The sequence below is a fragment of the Dendrobates tinctorius genome, unplaced genomic scaffold (genome assembly GCF_039654945.1).
Source record: "Dendrobates tinctorius isolate UK_male_01 unplaced genomic scaffold, ASM3965494v1 ptg000127l, whole genome shotgun sequence".
NCBI lineage: Eukaryota > Metazoa > Chordata > Amphibia > Anura > Dendrobatidae > Dendrobates > Dendrobates tinctorius.
The window spans coordinates 21046193-21062236 of record NW_027361795.1 but is presented as its reverse complement, the minus strand read 5'-3'; the positions used below and the strand labels follow the sequence as shown (position 1 = coordinate 21062236).

The 16044-nt window shown below is 42.4% G+C and overlaps 1 protein-coding gene across 1 annotated transcript in view; it reads left to right on the top strand.

Annotated features, from left to right (window-relative positions):
* The window catches only part of LOC141047477 (uncharacterized), a 236674-nt gene that overhangs the window by 184798 nt on the left and 35832 nt on the right, over positions 1-16044 (top strand). The window contains exons 16-19 of the mRNA XM_073542586.1: positions 977-1198; positions 5258-5411; positions 6371-6425; positions 6588-6689. Of these exons, the coding sequence (XP_073398687.1) occupies positions 977-1198; positions 5258-5411; positions 6371-6425; positions 6588-6689 (533 nt within the window). The remainder of the gene's footprint in view (positions 1-976; positions 1199-5257; positions 5412-6370; positions 6426-6587; positions 6690-16044) is intronic.

Sequence of the window (16044 nt, the reverse complement as noted above, 5' to 3'; positions counted from 1 at the left end):
TATATCGATGACTGTGAGATATATATATATTGTGGTCCATATGTAATCCGATTTTTTATCGCACCCATAGACTTGCATTGGCGAGTCCGATCCGAAAATCGGTGACAATCGCAGCATGCTGCGATTGTCTCGGTCCGAGGAAAAGATCCGACAAAAAATCAGATGATGGGAGCTAAACCATAGAATTTTATTGGGACGAATGCAATGCGATTATTTTATCGCATTGCATTCGTCCGATTTATTCGCTAGTGTGACGCCGGCCTTAGGACTGTTTCACACATACGTTTTTTACATCAGCTGCAATCCGTGAAAATGGCGGTACACGGATCCGCAGTCACTTTCAAAGCAACATGTGCTACCGGAATGTTGCTTTGACGGATCCGGGGAAGGCAGAAATTTAAAGGAGCCGTGCCCGGGGAGAGAGAGAGAGAGAAATTTTACCGCCACCAGAACGGGATTTAGGGTTAAATTTCCGGCAAAGGCAATTCTTCCGGGCATGCGAAGTGATAAATGCGGATCCGGCCAGCCTAAAAAACGTTTCATTGTCCGTCCTGTCATGTCAGCGGACGCCAAAATTTGGGCGGATCCGTAAAAAAACGGATCCAACGGATGACCATCCGTCAAGATCCGCCGATAATGCAAGTCAATGGGAAAAAAAAGTATCCTCCAAGAAAAATGGTGGATCCCTTTTTTTTGCAAAACGGCGGATTTTGTCTGAAGGAGATAAACGGATGTGTGAAAGAGGCCTTAGTATATAAATTGTAATCTGTGATTGAACACATGCTCACACTTACAATTTCCCTGCAGCATTGCAATTGGGATGGTGAAACAGGAATCCTCCTCACGTATGGACTCAGAATTCCCTAATATTGTATTTAAAACTGAATATTATAAACCAGATAGCCACCTTAAGGAGTTACAGTTGTTTTCATCTAATTTTAATCTATTTGCCATTTTTCTGCATATTCAATATCAGTTTCACAGGTTCAGTGACAGTAAACATGGCTGCTTATTGGGATATGGAATTTTCTATACCAGTTCAAGAAAGTGATGTTTTGCTACCTGGATCAGACATATATCTGGGAATATACACACCTAATTGGCTCCAAGATGGAATGGTGCAAACAACCACCCAGTGCTTTGCTGCTCCAATCAATGATAGGAATTATCCTAACAAGGTGCAACTGCTGAGTGGCGGGTACGTTTGTTCCATTTCTCGGAAGTCGGAAATGACAATTTGTACTACAGATGCTTTTACATTATAAAACTCTGAGATATTGCCTCCGATTCGTTAAAGAGTTAAAAACAATTTGAAAAATGGCAACATTTTTGCACCATTTGACGTGCAAAAAATGTTGTGACTTTTGCATCTTTATGTCAGTCTTGGCCAGATCCATCACAGTGGGCGGTGAATGGGTGAAATGGGGCATGGCAAATTCTTATAAAGTATTGTATTCCAGTCACTGACTTCTGACTTTCAACTCTTCGAAAGAGCACAGAGCTGCACACCAGTGATAAAATGCGTCAAATTCATCATGGTTGCCAGGTTTTTACCACCTAATCTGAGAGCAGCATAGTGTAGAGACTTTGTTTCCAGTGCTGTATCTCTTACTAAGATTCTTGCTGTAGTTTTAATAAAATCACTTTTTTATCAATTAAAGATTAATAATAGAGGACTAGTAACCCTGCTGCAACATAGTCCTCCAAGTTTATGAGATCTGTGTAACCCCCACCACCAGGGTTGGACTGGGACTAAAATTCAGCCCTGGCATTTGAAGTTACACAGGCCCACTAATCACATGGTGACTATATAATATCTTTGTACACTTGTAGGTTACAAGAAGTGAGAGGAGATTAACACGATTATATAACATGTAGTCACAGCTGTGCCCAGTATTTCAGCTCAGTCCTATTTATTGCTTTTAGTTGCAGTACTCCTCCCAAAGCTCTGTCCCCTTTTGTACGCACGCACGGTGACAGAATTCCTGGCAGAACTGCTATCCATTGGGCAACCAGACCCCCTGGTCATAGCTGCCCCTATCATACATCCCAACTTTTGAAGAAGGGAAAGAGGGAGAAAGGCAGCGGCACGCGCAGTGCGCCGCTGTAAGTTTTAGGCCACGCCCCGGCCACATCCATTTTGCAACTAGTCACACCCATGTCCACGCCCAACCGCACCCATTTAGCACTGCTGATCACACTGACTGATACTGAGGGCACAGTGGCTGGCATTATGGGCACACTGACTGGCACTAAGGAAGAGAGAAAACAGAGAGAGAGAAAAGAAAACAGAGAGAGAAAGAAAGAAAGGAGAGCGAGAGAGAAAGAAAGAACAGAGAGAGAAAGAAGAAAGACCAGAGAGAGAAAGAAAGAGGGGAAAGAAAGAAAGAACAGAGAGAGACAGAGAAAGAACACAGAGAGAAAGAAAGAAGTAAAGAAAAGAAAGAAAGAAAGAAAGAAAGAACAGAGAGAAAGAAAGAGAGGAAAGAAAAAGAAAGAGGGGAAAGAAAGAACAGAGAGAGAGAGAAAGAACAAAGAAAGATTAGAGAGAGAAAGAAAGAACAGAGAGAGAAAGAAAATGAGGCAAAGACAGAACAGAGAATGAGAAAAAAAGAACAGAGAAAGAAATAAAGATTCTATAAAGATACTATAGCAGCCCGGCTCTCATTGTAGTGCCCACCTGAGCCTCCCAATGCAGGACATATCATGATCCGCTCACATGGCCGGCATCCCCGATTCCAAGGCGATCCCGCTGTCCGCGCTGTCGGAGGACATGGTGACGGAACTGAAGCATTCCTAGTTCCGTCATAATCTCCTCATGAAATTATCTCATTTCCGGTCAGCTTTCAGCATATCACTTCCGGTGGAACGTCATGTGTGAGTTTTAAAATGCTCCTCGGGGCTCCGCCGTGTACTCCTGTGTCCGTGGGAAAAGCCCGCTTTGTATGCTTCGTACACACTTGGCTCCGCTCCGTACATCCCGTACACATATGGCTCCACTCCGTACACACACGGCTCCGCTCCATAAACCCCATACACACGTGGCTCTGCTCTGTACACCATGTACACACACAGCTCCGGTCCGTACACCTCGTACACACGCAGCTCCTCTCCGTACACCTCGTACACACACGGCTCCTCTCCATACACCCCGTACACACACGGCTCCGCTCCGTACACCTCGTACACAAGCGGCTCCTCTCCGTACACCTCATACACACACTGCTCCTCTCCGTACACCCCGTACACACACGGCTCCGCTCCGTACACCTCGTACACACGCGGCTCCTCTCCATACACCTCGTACACACGCGGCTCCTCTCCGTACACCTCGTACACACACGGCTCCTCTCCATAAACCCCGTACACACGGCTCCGCGCCGTACACCTCGTACACGCGCGGTTCCTCTCCGTACACCTCGTACACGCGCGGCTCCTCTCCGTACACCTCGTGCACGCGCGGCTCATCTCCGTACACCTCGTACACATGCGACTCCATTCTGTACACCTCATACACACGCGGCTCCTCTCCGTACACCTCGTACACATCCAGCTCCGCTCCGCACACATTGTACACACGCGGCTCCGCTCTGTACACCTCGTACACACACGGCTCTGCTCCGTACACCTCATACACACACAGCTCTGCTACATCTACCCTGTAAACCCCTCCTGACCCCACACATACTTACCTCATCCAGCACCATGACAACCAGCACAGCAGAGTCCGGCAGACACCAAGAGGCAAGGCTGAGCGCACAGGACCTGTGATGAGGTCACAGGAGGGGCGGAGTCAGGGGTCACATAATCAGAGGTCTGGACAAAGGCTCCTGATCATGTGACCCCTGACTCCTCCCCTCCTGTGACCTCATCACAGGTCCTGTGTACAGAGAAGAGAGCAGGCAAGCGAAGCTGAGTGGCTGTGTGGGGGATGTCTCAAGCTAGGGCGAGGATGGGGTGCGTGGGGAGGTGTGGCGGCTTATCTCCCTGCAGTGCGGGAGGGTTGGAAACTATAATCTCCGTGCCGCAGAGGGCCGGCGGCAGGAACAACAGCCAGGCCAGTGGCCGCATCAGCTGGCAAGCGGCCAGATGAGCCGGCGTTGCCGCCCACGGCCCACATGACAGTGGCCCAGCAGGAAAATGCCCGGTTGGTTATATTACCAATCCGGGCCTGCCCACCACTAATTCACAGATTTCTGCTTATGCATAGTGGACACAAAAGGCTGGGTGGTTTTATACAGAGAACTGGTAGATCTGCTGCAGATAAAACAGTGGTTTTATAAAAAAAAAAAATACATGTAGCCCAGTAAGTGAAATATCACTGGAATCATGGTCTCTGCACTAACATTATGCTGCTCTCAGGTGGGATAGCAAAAATGTAGGCAGCACAACGCATCTTCACTAAAACTAACATCAACAGGAACAAGAAAGAAAATGATCAAATGGTCCAATACAGTATAAATATATAGTACATAAATTATAGTTGGCAGTTAGCCATCAGTTAAAATACCCAGAGTAAAGACCAATTGCCCATACTAATATTCACAATATTATGCTGGTCATAGGCATGAAAGGTATGCACAGTAAAAACTAAGACATTCAGCCTATAGAGAAAACCGCTGAAACTATATGGTAGAATAAAGCATACCTTACCCCTCTATACCCAGATGAGGAGCATAGATGGGTGCGGCAGCACATGCGTCCACCCCAATGCGCGTTTTGGCGTTGCGTTCATCAGGGGACCCAATTATAAGTTATGTACTATATGACCTTCAGCTTGCACACTGCGTCCCTGAATTAATTACTGTACATATGCACTTTTTTTCCTCCCCATTCTACCTGTTCCTTGATTTGTAATATTTAATAAACTATTTACATTTTTATACTCCATTGGACCATTTGATCATTTTTCTTTCTTGCCCCTGTTGATGTCCCCTCATTTGTCCTTTATATGAGCGCTATAATGAATAGTATGATATTGGAATGTACTCTATCATTTTCATAATGGCGCTATATCTTTTGTTGAGCTATTTTAATATTAAAACTGACATGTATTATGCTAGTCTGAGTAAATCCGCTCCATAGTTTCAGTCCAATTTTTTTGGACCCCTCTGTGATGTCTGGTCCCTTTATACATTATTTTGCTGTGATTATTGTGCCAGCAACCTTTGCAGTGTTGTCTAACTTAAAGGAAAGTTCATTGATGGGACCTATATAATGTCACTCATGACCCTTAAATATGTATGTTTATTCATAGCTGTCCAACTTTTGGTGGAAATTCAATAGTGGTGGTGATACGAAATGGTGATTCCTTGGAGACCAGAATCAAGATGAGCGCTTTTCAGTTTCAAGGATACGCTCAAGTGTTCATTTTCTGTGATGTACAGTTTTGCTTTGGCAGCTGCAACTTGGTAAGGACAGGCCAATAAATTAAGCAACAACCTCATCTTATTCTATCACAATTAGGCTCGGACTACACTGCAACTTGTGGCCCTGCCATTGGGCTGCAAATGTTCTACTGCCAGTTGAAATCTGATAATCGGAGTCATGCAAAAAGCCAGCAGGGTTTGCTTTCTGCCAACTTCGTGGTCATTCAGTAACTTGGGGGTCGCAACACCACTACATTCACTATCATTGGTTACAATTTAGTTCTGCGATGTTCCGTTAAGTCACCATGAGTCTTATATTTTAAGGCCGTTGATGCATCTGTACTGGACTAGTAATGGTAAGTGCTGTTAATTTTGTGATTAAAGTGTATCTGTCAGTAGGATCAACCTTCTAAGCCGTCTATATGGGCTCGTAGGACATAGGAGGCTGAATAAAATAATACCTTAATATCTGCAATCTGATATCTTATTCCAGAGAATTCAACATTTTTCTTAATATTTAAATTAGCTGTTAAGATCTAAGAGCTGGGCACAGATCTCCCTGGTAATCTGTGAGCAGAGCTTATCTTAAATGAAAAGGAGACATTACCAGTGTGAGACATGTAGATCAGGACAGCAAACTGTCAGTCATTACATGTCTCACACTGGTAACACTCCCTTTCATTTAAACTCAGCCCTATAGACAGATTCTCAGGGAGATCTATGTCCGGCCCATAGATCTTAACAGATCATTTACATGTTAAGAAAAATGTAGACTTCTCTAATAAGACATTGGATCGTGCATATCAAGGTATCATTTTATTTCAACTTTCTTTGACCTATATGCCCATGTAGAGATTTAGGAGGGTTGATCCTACTAACAAATGTCGTTTCAAGCTGCTCCTATTACAAACTATCTGAGAACCCTTTAACAAATCAATACAGCTTACATATCCATACATGAATGAAATCACAATATCTAATTACATATTCTATTTTCCCAGACGTGTAATAATGATGGGCCAAGTTCAAATGATTTACAGCTGTCATCTGTCACTGGTAAGCCTGGCATTATGAAACCATATAAAACTCATCAGACTTTAATATCCTGCATTTTTTTATACAGCAATATATATGTACAGTACTTGCTGTATAATATATACATATATATATTAACCCCACACTTGCTTTAGTTAATATTGTACTACTTTTATTTTTAAGGCTTAGTAACGTCAGTGACAACCTGCCCAAGAGATGAACTATGTGTGCTTACAAGTGATGCAGCATCTTGTGCATGCAACACTACAGCTGCTGCAGATACTTGTAAGTATGTCCCATAAGTAAAAGCTATTGATGTCCTGGAGATCCTCTATTGAATTATATTGGTTCAATTTTGCAGATTAAAACAATTTTAAAATGACATCATATAACGGATCAATGTTAATAAGCTTTCACTTAAGTCCTGATGTAATATTATATGTATCATACCATTCATAATTTCCATTCAAAAGTGGTCTATTCATGCATTTTTCCTTACTCCATAAGAGCAAAGTTTTTCCTAATATTTAACATATCAGCTCACATTCAACAAGAAGAGCATCCTTACAGGAAGACTTGAGGGACAGGGTAAAACACATTAAATGAGACATTCAGGAGCTGGGGGAACGGACCTCACACATAGGAGCTAAAATGGCACAGTTTGCAGAATCACACAATGCCCTCATGGATGCTAATGTGGCATTAGAGGAAGAGGTCTTTCGCCTGAGTTACAAACTCTGTGATCAAGAGGACAGAGGAAGGTGTAATAATGGTTAATTCAGGGGTATTCCTGAAGCCATTGCTGACAAAGATCTGCATGATTACTTTGAAAAGTTGCTAAAGTGGGCGCTGCCTGACTGGTATACTAGGGATCTTATTGTGGACAGGATCCCAAAGCCCAAAAATATAGACCCAGCTCTCCCACGTGATACATTGGTAAGGATTAATTTTTTTCCAGCTAAACATGCATTCATGCAGAAATCCAAGCAGGATCATCCATCTCCAGACCCTTTCCACAACCTGAAAATCTTCCCTAATTGTCTGCTGCTACCTTGCCTAAAAGGCAGGAATTTGCAGGGCTGTGTAGGATCCTCCGTGAAAACAGTATTCCGTACCGGTGGGGATTTCCAGTTAAAATGGTGGTCACCCACGATGGCAGAACGCACATATGCCAATCTCCTTTGCAGCTGGAGAAACTAATGAAAGAATGGAACCTACGCGCTCCCCAGGCTCCTTCAATGGTGAGGCCTGGTACGGGTCATTCACAGGAAAAGCTTTCTCCTGACTGGTATAAAGCTTAAACTTAAGCATGTATTTCCTGTGCTGTACTTTCTAATTCTGAGTTAAAATAGTATAACCCCCTTGCATGCTCATGGACCTAGAGCATGTCATCCAACCGTGGCTTATGTGGTCCTGGTTGAATTTGCTGTGTTTTGTGTTCCCTTTCCTTTCCGTCCCTTTTCCCTTCCTGTTGGACGATTTGAGATTGCAACAGAAGTTGAGCTGATGTGCTTTGGATTTCTTATATGAGCATTAAATTCCTCTCGTTGAATGTAAAGGGATTGAATTCGCCCCTGAAGAGCACTTTAATGTGGAAAGAGATTTTGACCTCCAATTGTGACCTCGCCTGCATTCAAGAGACTCACTTGCTGGAGTCAGACAACTGGAGAGTGAGACACCCGCAATTCTCTCAATTACTATTTGCAAATGTTCTTAAAAAGAAAGGTGGAGTTTGTATATGTGTAAAGAACACGCTTGCTTTTAAGGTCCTTAACCTTTATAAAGACCCTGGAGGTCGTTTTTTCATTGTGGTATGCACCTTAAACGGCTCGCCTTACATGATAACCAATGTATACTGCCCAAATTATGGTCAATTGTCTTTCATTCGTGGTGTTTTGTTAAAAGTCAAAGAGATAGCTCAGGGCTTTGAAATTATCTGCGGGGGCTTTAATATGCCGGCTTCTTCGGAGATGGATACCTCCTCTAAAAAGCCAGCCCGCGAGATAGACTTGAGTTCGTTAATCTCTGAATTGCATCTCCATGACATATGGAGATATCTTCATGCTTCAGAGAGAGATTTTGCTTTGTTTTCTCCTAGACATAAATCGTATAGCAGAATTGACATGTTTTTGGTAAATAGTCGCTCTGTCGCTAACTGTATATCTGCATTCATAGGACCAATTACTTGGTCCTTACTTGGCCCAATTTCCCTAGAGGTTTCTGGTCGGCACTCTTTGAATTGCTCGCCATGCTGGAGACTGAACCCCCGGCTTTTAATCATGGGACAATCTCTGAGATTACAAAAACTGTAACAGATTACTTCCGGGAAAATGACAATGGTGAAGTAAATGAGGAGATATTATGGTCTGTGCACAAATCTGTGATTCGGGGTCAACTCATAAAAATAGCTTCCTATCAGAAAAAATGAGAGAAAAAGAGCGATCTGATCTCATCGCTCAAATTCAAAAACTAGAGGAGGCAAATGAAAAGGCCCCCCCCCACAGTCAAAATTTCAAACGAGATCTGTTTAGATTTAGACTCCGTTCCCATTTAATCGGCCAATATGAACGTGAGCTTTAAAAAATCGAAACTATTCTTCTATGAGATGGGACACAGAGCTAGCAGACTTTTAGATAGACGAGTGAAGAAACAACAAATTATAGAGTAGAGCAGGGACCGATTAGAGGGAGGTCACCTTGCCGTGGTTGATGGGCATACTTGAATTTGCCAATTTGTGCACTAAGAGCCTTCATTTTTTTCATCTATTACTGTGAGTAAAAAAAAGTTTTTTGAAAAAAAAAAAACAAAACATTTTTTGGGAAAATGTTGAGAAGTTTAATCTAAATTGTATGTTTTTCTGTGTTTTCACATGGCCTAGATTCATGCACAAGTTCTTCTGTGATCTTTTTTGTCTATATTATGTAGTTTTCGCAGCTTGCACGTGTTCACACTAGGAGGTGCTGATCGTTTTTTTTTGCTTATTTAAGGGCCCCGTCACACATAGCGACTCACCAGCGACTCACCAACGATATCAACGTGTCAGGATCGCTGGTGAGTCGCTACATGATCGCTGGTGAGCTGTCAAACAGGCAGCTTCACCAGCGATCAGCACCAGCTACGCCATGCGCGGCGTCGTTGTGTACTTTAGTTGCCAGCGCGCTGATGCAGGGAGCTGGTAACTAAGATACACATCGGGTTTCTAAGGGATGTCCGCATTTTTCATCTCCTCAATAGAGGAGATGGTAAACCGCAGGAGAATCCGCAGAAAGAATTGACATGTCAATTCTTTCTGCGGATTGAAAACCGCAGATAATCCGCGTGGAAAATTCCGCACCGTCTGCACTGCGGTTTTTGATTCCCATAGGGAATCATGGTACTGTACACCGCAGCAGAAACTGCTGCGGGTCCGCAGCAGCCAAAACCGCTGCGGAACCGCAGAAAATCCGCAGCGTGTGCACACAGCCTTAGGGTTAGGGCTAGGGTTAGGGCTAGGGTTAGGGTTAGGGCTAGGGTTAGGGTTAGGGCTAGGGTTAGGGCTAGGGTTAGGGCTAGGGTTAGGGCTCAGATTAGGGTTAGGGGTGTGTTGTGGTTAGGGTTGGAGTTATAATTGGGGGTTTCCACTGTTTGGGCACATCAGGGGCTCTCCAAATGCAACATGGCGTCTGATCTCAATTCCAGCCAATTCTGAGTTGAAAGTCAAATGGTGCTCCTTCCCTTCCAAGCTCTGCCATGCGCCCAAACAGTGTTTTACCCCCACATGTAGGGTATCAGCCTACTCAGGACAAATTGCAAAACAATTTTTGGGGTCCAATTTCTCCTGTTACCCTTAGGAAAATAAAAAATTGGGGGCAAAAATATCATTTTTGTGGAAAAAAATGATTTTTTTATTTTCACGTCCGAGTGTTTTAAACTTCTGTGAAGCACTTGGGGGTTCAAAGTGCTCACCACACATCTAGATAAGTTCCGTGGGGGGTCTAGTGTCCAAAATGGGGTCACTTGTGGGGAGTTTCAATAGTTTAGGTACATCAGGGGCTCTCCAAACGCACATGACACCCGCAGACCATTCCATCAAAGTCTGCATTCCAAAACGTCACTGCTTCCCTTCCGAGCCCCGACGTGTGTCCATACAGTAGTTTTTTCCCACATATGGGGTGTCAGCGTACTCAGGCCAAATTGGACAACAACTTTTGGGGGTCCAATTTCTCCTGTTACCCTTGGGAAAATGAAAAAATTGGGGACTAATTGATCATGTTTATGGAAAAAATACGATTTTTTTATTTTCATGCCCTGGCATTATAAACTTCAGTGAAGCCCTTGGGGGTTCAAAGTGCTCACCTCACATCTAGATAAGTTCCTTAGTGGGTCTAGTTTTCAAAATGGGGTCATTTGTGGGGGGTTTCCACTGTTTAGGTACATTAGGGGCTCTCCAAAGGCAACATGACACCCGCAGACCATTCCATCAAAGTCTGCATTCCAAAACGTCACTACTTCCCTTCCGAGCCCCGACGTGTGCCCATACAGTAGTTTTCTCCCACATATGGGGTATCAGCATACTCAGGACAAATTGGACAACAACTTTTGGGGTCCAATTTCTCCTGGTACCCTTGGGAAAATAAAAAAATGGTGACTAAAAGATCATGTTTGTGGAAAAAATACGAATTTTTTATTTTCACGCCCGGGCGTTATAAACTTCTGTGAAGCACTGGGGGGGTTCTGAGTGCTCACCACACATCTAGATAAGTTCCTTGGGGGGTCTAGTTTACAAAATGGTGTCATTTGTGGGGGGTTTCCACTGTTTAGGTACATTAGGGGCTCTCAAAAGGCAACATGACACCCGCAGACCATTCCATCAAAGTCTGCATTCCAAAACGTCACTACTTCCCTTCCGAGCCCCGACGTGTGCCCATACAGTAGTTTTCTCCCACATATGGGGTATCAGCATACTCAGGACAAATTGGACAACAACTTTTAGGGTCCAATTTCTCCTGGTACCCTTGGGAAAATAAAAAAATGGTGACTAAAAGATCATGTTTGTGGAAAAAATACGAATTATTTATTTTCACGCCCGGGCATTATAAACTTCTGTGAAGCACTGGGGGGGTCAAAGTGCTCACCACACATCTAGATAAGTTCCTTAGGGGGTCTAGTTTCCAAAATGGTGTCATTTGTGGGGGGTTTCCACTGTTTTGGTACATCAGGAGTTTTCCAAACGCGACATGGTGTCCGATCTCAATTCCAGCCAAAAACGTCAAATGGCGCTGCTTCCCTTCCGAGCTCTGCCATGCACCCAAATAGTGGTTTACCCCCACATGTGGGGTATCAGCGTACTCAGAACAAATTGCACAATAACTTTTATGGTCCTGTTACCCTTGGAAAAATAAGAATTGAGGGTGAAAAGATCATTTTTGTGGAAAAAATATGATTTTTTAATTGTATGGCTTTATGTTATAAACTTCTGTGAAGCCCATGGGCGTTCAAAGTTCTCACCACACATCTAGATAAGTTCCTTAGGGGGTCTAGTTTCCAAAATGGTGTCATTTGTGGGGGATTTCCACTGTTTTGGTACATCAGGGGTTTTCCAAACGCGACATGGTGTCCGATCTCAATTCCAGCCAAAAACGTCAAATGGCGCTGCTTCCCTTCCGAGCTCTGCCATGCGCCCAAATAGTGGTTTACCCCCACATGTGGGGTATCAGCATACTCAGGACAAATTGCACAATAACTTTTAGGGTCCTGTTACCCTTGGAAAAATAAGAATTGAGGGTGAAAAGATCATTTTTGTGGAAAAAATATGATTTTTTAATTGTATGGCTTTATGTTATAAACTTCTGTGAAGCCCATGGGGGTTCAAAGTTCTCACCACACATCTAGCTAAGTTCCTTAGGGGGTCTAGTTTCCAAAATGGTGTCATTTGTGGGGGATTTCCACTGTTTTGGTACATCAGGGGTTTTCCAAACGCGACATGCTGTCCGATCTCAATTCCAGCCAAAAACGTCAAATGGCGCTGCTTCCCTTCCGAGCTCTGCCATGCGCCCAAATAGTGGTTTACCCCCACATGTGGGGTATCAGCGTACTCAGGACAAATTGCACAATAACTTTTAGGGTCCTGTTACCCTTGGAAAAATAAGAATTGAGGGTGAAAAGATCATTTTTGTGGAAAAAATATGATTTTTTAATTGTATGGCTTTATGTTATAAACTTCTGTGAAGCCCATGGGGGTTCAAAGTTCTCATCACACATCTAGATAAGTTCCTTAGGGGGTCTAGTTTCCAAAATGGTGTCATTTGTGGGGGGTTTCCACTGTTTTGGTACATCAGGGGTTTTCCAAACGCGACATGGTGTCCGATCTCAATTCCAGCCAAAAACGTCAAATGGCGCTGCTTCCCTTCCGAGCTCTGCCATGCGCCCAAATAGTGGTTTACCCCCACATGTGGGGTATCAGCGTACTCAGGACAAATTGCACAATAACTTTTAGGGTCCTGTTACCCTTGGGAAAATAAAAATTGGGGTGAAAAGATCATTTTTGTGGAAAAAATATGATTTTTTAATTGTACCGCTGTACGTTATAAACTTCTGTAAAGCCCTTGTGGGTTCAAAGTTCTCACCACATATCTAGATAAGTTCCTTGGGGGGTCTAGTTTCCAAAATGGGGTCACTTGTAGGGGGTTTCCACTGTTTAGGTACATCAGGGACTCTCCAAACGTGACATGGCGTCCGATCTGAATTCCAGCCAATTTTGCATTGAAAAAGTCAAACGGCGCTCCGTCCATTCTGAGCTCTGCCATGCGCCGAAACAGTCGTTCCCCCCACAAATCAGGTATCAGCATACTCAGGACAAATTGCACAATAACTTTTGCAGTCCAATTTCTCCTGTTACCCTTGGTAAAATAAAAAAAATTGAACCTGAAGTATTTTATTTGTGAAAAAAAGTTAGATGTTCATTTCTTTTTAAATATTCAAAAAAATTCCTGTGACGCACCTAATGGGTTAATAAACTTCTTGAATGTGGTTTTGAGCACCTTAAGGGGTTCAGTTTTTAGAATGGTGTCACTTTTGGGTATTTTCTATCATATAGACCCCTCAAAGTGGCTTCAAATGTGATGTGGTCCTATAAATAAAATGGTGTTGTAAAAATGAGAAATCGCTGGTCAACTTTTAACCCTTATAACTTCCTAACAAAAAAAAATTTTGGTTCCAAAATTGTGCTGATGTAAAGTAAACATGTGGGAAATGTTACTTATCAGGTTTTTTGTGTGCCGTATCTCTGTGATTTAAGGGCATAAAAATTCAAAGTTGGAAAATTGCGAAATTTTCAAAATTTTTGCCAAATTTCCATTTTTTTCACAAATAAACGCAAGTTATTTGAATGAAATTTTACCACTAACATGAAGTACAATATGTCACGAGAAAACAATGTCAGAATCACCGGGATCCATGGAAGCGTTCCAGAGTTATGACCTCATAAAGGTACAGTGGTCAGAATTGTAAAAATTGGCCCGGTCATGAACGTGCAAACCACCCTTGGGGGTGAAGGGGTTAATGTAAATTGAATGTTTTTAATGTTTTTCTGTGTTTTCACATGGCCTAGATTCATGCAAATGTGCTGCTGTGTTTCTTTTTGTCTATATTATGCAGTTTTCGCAGCTTGCACGTGTTCACACTAGGAGAAAATGATAACATTTATTTTGATTTATATATAAAATTATATTTACTAACACAAGCATAACACTGACAATTAAATTTTATTCTGAACAATAATACAAAAGCCCTTAAATGTTATCAACGCAGGCGCTCAAACTGTTTTCCATCACAATTTGCACAGCTTTGAAGTCTGCCTCTTATGCTTCGACAAACATTTTTGCACATGTCTCATTGAGTATAAATTTTTTGAGATGCATCTCTTATGTAATTTTTCAAATCACTGAAATGTTTTGGTTTTCGACTATAAACTTTGTCATTGAGTACTCCCCAAAAGAAAAAATCCATTGGGGTCAAGTCTGGTGAACGTGCCGGCCAATCAAGTGGGCCTCTTCGGCCAACCCATTTATTAGGAAATGTTTCATCAAGATACTTGCGGACTACTCTGTCTTGAATAATGTGGAGGGGCCCCATCTTGTTGGAAATAAAGGTCATTTGAATTAGGCTGTTGCTGTAACTGGGGAACAACTTGATTCATTAGAAATTTGAGATACTTATCTTCTGTGACTGTTTCATGAAAAAAAAAAAAATGTTCCAAAAACACCAAAACTTGAAATACCACCCCAAATATTGACACCAGGCTCATTTAGTTGTTGCTCTAATGTTAAATGCATGTTCTCATTATACCAGTAAATACAATTATGTCTGTTAATATGGCCAGATAATTTGAAAGAAGCTTCATCACTCCACATAATGTTATCAAAAATTACTGGATTTTCTTTACACTTTACACCATAACCTACTCAAAAATTTATTACATAATTACAAATGAGTATACAGAACCAAACATAGTAACATACCATAATTACAGCAAAATACATATAAAAAATACATATAAAAAAGACATAGTGACCACTATAGATAGATAATCATACAAAAATAATAAGGATAATAATGATAAAGTGCATAATATATATGGGCTGAAAAATCAGCTACTCATAAAGTGCATAGAAAATATTTAATATATAAATCCAAATCATATATACCCGTAATGTGTGGCTCAATGTGTCCAGGCTCCCTCCAACGTACGTTTCGCCCACCGTGGCTTTTTCAAGGAGTCTGACATTTCTGGATTCAAATGAGGTTTATTGTACTAACAGAAAATGTGCAATCTGTATTTAAACAAAATTTGACCGGTGCAAAAGTATGGGCACCCTTATCATTTTCTTGATTTGAACACTCCTAACTACTTTTTACTGACTTCCTGAAGCACTAAATTGGTTTTGTAACCTCATTGAGCTTTGAACTTCATAGCCAGGTGTATCAAATCATGAGAAAAGGTATTTAAGGTGGCCACTTGCAAGTAGTTCTCCTATTTGATTCTCCTATGAAGAGTGGCATCATGGGCACCTCAAAACAACTCTCAAATGATCTGAAAGCAAAGATTATTCAACATAGCTTTTCAGGGGAAGGATACAAAAAGTTGTCTCAGAGATTTAACCTGTCAGTTTCCACTGTGAGGAACATAGTAAGGAAATGGAAGAACACAGGTACAGTTCTTGTTAAGCCCAGAAGTGGCAGGCCAAGAAAAATATCAGAAAGGCAGAGAAGAAGAATGGTGAGAACAGTCAAGGACAATCCACAGACCACCTCCAAAGACCTGCAGCATCATCTTGCTGCAGATGGTGTCACTGTGCATCGGTCAACAATACAGCGCACTTTGCACAAGGAGAAGCTGTATGGGAGAGTGATGCGAAAGAAGCCGTTTCTGCAAGCATGCCACAAACAGAGTCGCCTGAGGTATGCAAAAGCACATTTGGACAAGCCAGTTACATTTTGAAAGAAGGTCCTGTGGACTGATGAAGCAAAGATTGAGTTGTTTGGTCATACAAAAAGGCGTTATGCATGGAGGCTAAAAAACACAGCATTCCAAGAAAAACACTTGCTACCCACAGTAAAATTTGGTGGAGGTTCCATCATGCTTTGGGGCTGTGTGGCCAAT